Raw genomic sequence first — 6,000 nt, 5'->3', positions numbered from 1 at the left:
TGAGAATCTGTGTATGCATGACAAATTTATTATTAGTAATATTTCATCGCAGATTTCACGAACTTACCATAAAAAGGTGTTCACTTTTTTGTTATGTAACAGCTTAAGACCTGTTTTTCGTGATTATATATTATGTTTTCTGCACTTTGAATATATATGTATATATAATTAAACGTAAGAGAGAGAAAGAGAAAAACTATAGATGCTGAAAAGAATAGATCTGTAATAATACATGGAACGTATATTTTTCCGATTGACAATCGCGATTTTCATTTGTGAGATAAGTATCAAGTAAATGTTTGTGATGTTACAGAACGTTAAATAATGCTTGCGTATAGTTTCATGTAATAAATGAGATTACGGGATGATGCGAAGGTATAAGCGGCAAGCACAGACTCTTGCATTACGCATAATACATAAGACATAAGAAATTTAACCAATCAGAGTTTTTTATTTCATAGAAAGGAAGGAAACAAAGGACTTCGATTGGTACATTTTTGTATACGTGTTATGCGTTATGCAAGAGTCTGTGCTCCCCGCTATAAAATATTGGGAATCTCACGTTGCTATCTCAGTATGAAGTATACATCTGTTGAAGACGCGTAGATATACGAAAAGTCAATCAGAAACCTTATTAGACTACTAGATTGCTAACTACAACTGTGCAAAGATGGAGATGAAGATCTTGCAGCTGCATGAGCTATTGCACGTGCTGGCCTGGTTGGAGGGCACGTGGATAACGGATGAGCCCGCAGTGGGCACGTACCCGACCATCAAGCCCTTCAATTACTACGATGAGATAAACATTACGTCCATAGGTCAGCCGATGTTTAATTACATTGCGCAGAGCTGGCATCCGGATTCAGGAACACCGATGCATCGAGAGACCGGCTTCCTGCAGATCTTACCAGGAACTAACAAGATCGTACTTAGTCTAATTGATAACATAGGATTGTTTACGGTCGAACAGGGTGATCTGATGAGCAATGATAACAATACCATCGACTTAAACAGCAACAATATACTGACGACAGATGCATCGGTACCATCTTTCCCGACTTTAACAAAGGTACAATTAAGTTTTTGGGTATATATTGGATGTCTTGTAGCTGTAGATATGATCGCGAATGGGTAAAGATTCTGAATAAGTAAATAAAAATTTAACAAAGAGAAAAAAGAAAATTGTCTAATCTCTCTAAATTTTTCTAAACACAAAAAGCTTTATAAAGACTTGTTTTTAACTCTCTTCTGAAATTGACCACATCGCGATTGGCATGGTTTCTTCTGCTTTTTTTTTTAAATCAAAGATGAAGAAACCAGTATGTCGATCACAGCATGATCGGCTTCAGGGGACAAATCTTTAGAAGAGCTCTTGTCGATTTGACAATCATGATTTAAGAATATGATGTCATCTGATGTACCATAATGCCTTATATGATTATATGATAAATTTTTTATTTTTATTCTATATTTTTTATTTATTTTTAAATATAGATTTATTAATCGAATGTTGTCTCTCCAGTTACAAGACATTTTTCTTTTGTATGTTACACTTATTCACTTTTTATGTAATATATTTGTCCTCGCAAATATTGAATATTAATATGTAAATGGAAAAAGTTGATTTTAATTAACATTCTTTTGTCTCTACAACAGACACGTCGAGTGTACAAACGCAACGGCGACAACTTGGAGCTTGTTTTCTACATGGCGACATCGAAAACACCAGAGTTGACGGAACATTTGCGTGCAAAATATAGAAAGGTGGCATAAAGAGGTGGTGAAAGATATGTGTGTGCTAGAAGACACGAAAGCACAAACAAATCTTTTTATGAATTATCATTCTTTACTCGTTTTATATTTATATAAAAACAGTATTCTTGAAAAACATAAATGTATTCCTTGATGTAGTTAATAAACAGCAATGTATTCATAATTTATTAATGCGGCATAGTGTTGGTTTGTACACAATTATACACCCTCTCTTATTTCGCTTTTATCAAGGTGAATCAACTAACTGGAAGGTAGGAAGTCGGGGCACACGATATCTAGGAGAAAATTTGCAACTGGCACGCGATGTGACCGCATAGAGTACTGCGCCACAGATTGCATCCTTAAGCATATCCTTTCATGCCCGATCGATGGAATTTAGTTATATTTCGTCGCTAACTACTGCAATGTGACTTTTATCGATTGTAATACTTCAGCGTTGCGATTGACGTTGGAGTTACGTCGAGGTACCACAAATTTTAACTTGATCCCTACTGTTTCAATTGCGTCATTATTCTTCGTAAAATAGAATTTGAGATAAGGAATCAAAAAATGAAAATTTTAGTGTCTAATGTTCTATTATTCTTTTTATAAGTATTTCTTTATAAGTATTTAGAAAGTTTTTTTTATTATTTATTATACATAATAATGTTGCGATAATAATCATCGATAAATTTCTAACTTTAGGATCGTGTTGGAGAAACAGCGTTAAGAACAATGGAAGAATTAAACTCAGAATAACCCGGAAAAATTTGTTCCGCCAAAAATTTATTAAATTAAAATAAATGTTAAAAATATTCATTTTCTGTAACTGGATATTAAAAACTATAAAAGCTAGAAACTTTATTTTGGCAAAAAAGAGGTGTCAAAAATATATATTAATAATTAAACTTCTTATTTCTTCTTTCGTAATTATATCAAATGTATAATCATTTTATTTCTTTAATTATATATATGAAGATTTGATTTTAACAATATAAAAAATCGCGACTGATACAGTTCTGAAAATCATGCGGGTACCAGTTACACACGTGGAGAACGCGGACCCACGCGTTTCATAACATTGTGAAATTCAAATTAAATAACTGCTGCTTAGTCGCATGAATTCGCTCGGCATAAAGGGAGTAGGGAACGTAACACCTGCGTTTACCTGCTGAAACAGCCCCGACCTGCCACGGTAGACTCGACGATTCGACCGCGACAGTTGCTCGCCGCGTCGGCATGACGAAGGATCGTTTCTTCGCCCTGAAGGCCTTGACGATATTGAACTCGAATACCTCGCGCACACCAAGTGTTCATTCCATTATTGTTGCATCTATACCGCCATTGTGAACAATTCTGGGCGATTCGAGTGTCGTGAAACGACACTCGAATTCTCGCCCTAATAACTTAATCTTCGTTTGATCATTTTTGAATTTAAAAGTATGCCTCACAATTTAATCATCATGTTGAATCTTTAATTCTATTCCTTTTTAACTGATTCTTATTTTATACTTTTCCTTTAAAAATGTTTAATTCTTTTTAAGTAACGTTCGCTCTTTTATGATTTAAATATTCTATGTTCTCCGATTATTTCCCGCTAAACACGAAGTAGTAGTAATATTACATCAATATTATAATTTCTCACTTAACGATAGAAATGTAATATAATACCGTATTATACGTAATAAGTTACATTGTTAAGTAAGAAAAATTATCAGCATAATTATATATTGAAGTAATATTACTGTCACTTTATATTTAATGAGTTTTACTCATTTTTAATCATTGTTTATGAAATCTCTCTTTTTAAAAACTTCTATTTTTTCAAAACTTTAGTCTGGTATTCCTTCCACTCATTATTTATTTTACAAAGTTCGTATTTCTTTTGTAGAAATTAACATAATTTTAAATTCAGAAATTTAAACTAGAAAACTGAAAAGTCGATGAGAGTAAAAATGCGTTCGTTTCGAGAATTTGCATTATTGTCTTCACATCTGTTTCAGATATGCCAAAAAATTCCTCGAATCACGATTATGCTGCACGATAGATGCCGCAAGATACTCTCGTCTTTCGAATCGCACAAAACGTAAACTTGAACTTCCGTCGCGTGGAGTATTATTTGAATCGATTGTATGTCGATCGCCTCGATGTGTGACGATCGTCCTTCAACTTTTTGGTCTCTGAATGGCGCGCAGCATGGCACCGCTTTACGATGGTCACGATTATTACAAGAGAATGTTTGAACTTCAGGAGAAGCTGCGGAAGAGGCAAGTATATCACATCTTCCAGGATAAATCTTGCGAACGCAGGAATTGTTGATAACATCGCAAAATTTTCAGTGAGGAGGAGAGAATCCGACTGGAGGAGCGATTCACCATGCTCATGCGAGAGTCCCGTAACAGGTGAGTGAATTTCGAATCCGTTTGGAATCTAAGAACTAGAATTCCTGCAATGTCGTTGATTGACTTGAATTTGGAATGGACAGTACAAATCAATGTGATCCTCATAGCAAAAAGAGTTTCAATAATATTATAATAAAGTCATGGTGAATGTCATAAGTGTGATATCACTATGATATTATGAAACTGATAAAAATTACACTTCACTGCTATGACACACATAGATTAAGATAATATAATGTTATATCGTTGCGACTTTTTGATAATCTCACAATGACATTATTATCTATCTGTGACTATTGTGAGTCTATTGTGATGTGAATATAATATTTTTTGCACATATTATGATTATAATGCATGGTGGAATTAGATATCTACACCATGATTATAATGAAGTTATTGTAGTGAATTATAGTAAAGTTTGTTACATATCTAGAAAATTAGTAATAAGTAATTGCAAATCTATTTATTAGGTATTATTTATATGTACTATATAATTTAATGCAATATCATTAATGTATTATCAATGAGTAAGGGAAGATGTTAAGAATTATTAAAAGATAATTAAAAATGTTTAAATTCAATTTTTATTTTTAAAGGGTATAATAACATATTGCAGAGTTATTTTTAAATATTTTAGCAGTAAAAGAATTTACAATCAATAAATCTATTTCATCTGGAAGCTACAGCTAGAAATGATTGATTAAATCAATAAGATCGTCGATCAATGTTGATTCGAATAATTATTTCTGGCAGGATAATTTTTTAGACAAATTTCTTAGTTTGAAAATGTGAAATTTTAAATGAGTCGTTCTAGCACATCGCTTAGCGCAGTAATAATGTAGAGAAATTACCTGAAAATACTCGATATCGATTCAGTGGCAGTCCGGTTCTACAGAATGTCACGATCAATAACAGCCGCGAGCTCAATCCCATTCCCGTCGACATATCTCCACGCTCGGGACGACGTGAATTCTGCTCTCTCGTTGTTTACGCGTCCTGATTCGTGTCTGGCCGAGACATCCGAGCGTTTCATCGATCGTGAACGTAGGATAAAAATGTTCACGTATATCATGCCTCATGATAATGCGCGCCTCCATTTTCAAAGGAGTTGCGTTAGTTGTACATTGTCGCGGAGACCTCAGCGACCTTACGCCACCGAGGTGACCTGCTCGTGGGGGAGTCACATTAACTCCTTAATCGATTGCATTTGAGTGAACTATTTCTACGTCATTTAAAAAAAAAAAAAGAGATGAATATGTGCGAGATATTTAATGGGCCTCTCGCAATAAGCATTATCTAAGCTTTAAGTCTTAAGTCGTAAGAAATTAATCAATCACAGTCAAATGTAAGCAGTCGAATTAACTACAATTGATCAATTTCTTACGACTTAAGACTTAAAGCTTATATAATGGCTTATTGTAAAAAAAATCTATAAAACATAATCCTAATTTGCTAATTTTTTTTATTGCAATTTACACAATTCCGTATCTGTAGAATTAATAATGTTATGAAAATAGATGAGAAAAAATAACAGGGTATTCTCAAAATTTAAATTTGTCATTCGATGAATGATTTTTTAATTACAGACATGATGTCTGTATAAATCGATTACGCATGAGATATATACAGTATCTGGAGGAACAACGCACAAGGGATGAAAGAAATCACAAGCTTCTAGCTGTATTGGACAGAGTTATGAACAAACTTGCGCTGATAAGTGCGAAAAAAGACAGACTCAATGTTCTCAGAGTGAGTTATCATTTTAATCATTGCTATATTCATTGTTATATTTTTGTAGAGAAATTGCTTTAATTTACTTTTTTTTTTGTTATAACAGTTATTATTA

At 33.4% G+C, this 6,000-nt stretch overlaps 1 protein-coding gene across 1 annotated transcript in view; it reads left to right on the top strand.

Moving 5' to 3' along the window:
- Positions 1 to 475: 475 nt before the first annotated feature.
- The window catches only part of LOC108747674 (AMP deaminase 2), a 42,079-nt gene continuing 36,554 nt past the window's right edge, over positions 476 to 6,000 (top strand). The window contains exons 1-3 of the mRNA XM_018485309.1: positions 476 to 1,069; positions 1,657 to 1,756; positions 5,743 to 5,903. Coding sequence (XP_018340811.1) covers positions 671 to 1,069; positions 1,657 to 1,756; positions 5,743 to 5,903 — 660 coding nt within the window. The 5' untranslated portion in view covers positions 476 to 670. The remainder of the gene's footprint in view (positions 1,070 to 1,656; positions 1,757 to 5,742; positions 5,904 to 6,000) is intronic.

This window comes from Trachymyrmex septentrionalis, unplaced genomic scaffold (genome assembly GCF_001594115.1).
Source record: "Trachymyrmex septentrionalis isolate Tsep2-gDNA-1 unplaced genomic scaffold, Tsep1.0 scaffold20, whole genome shotgun sequence".
Classification (NCBI taxonomy): Eukaryota; Metazoa; Arthropoda; class Insecta; order Hymenoptera; family Formicidae; genus Trachymyrmex; species Trachymyrmex septentrionalis.
This window is presented reverse-complemented; position numbering and strand designations above follow the sequence as displayed.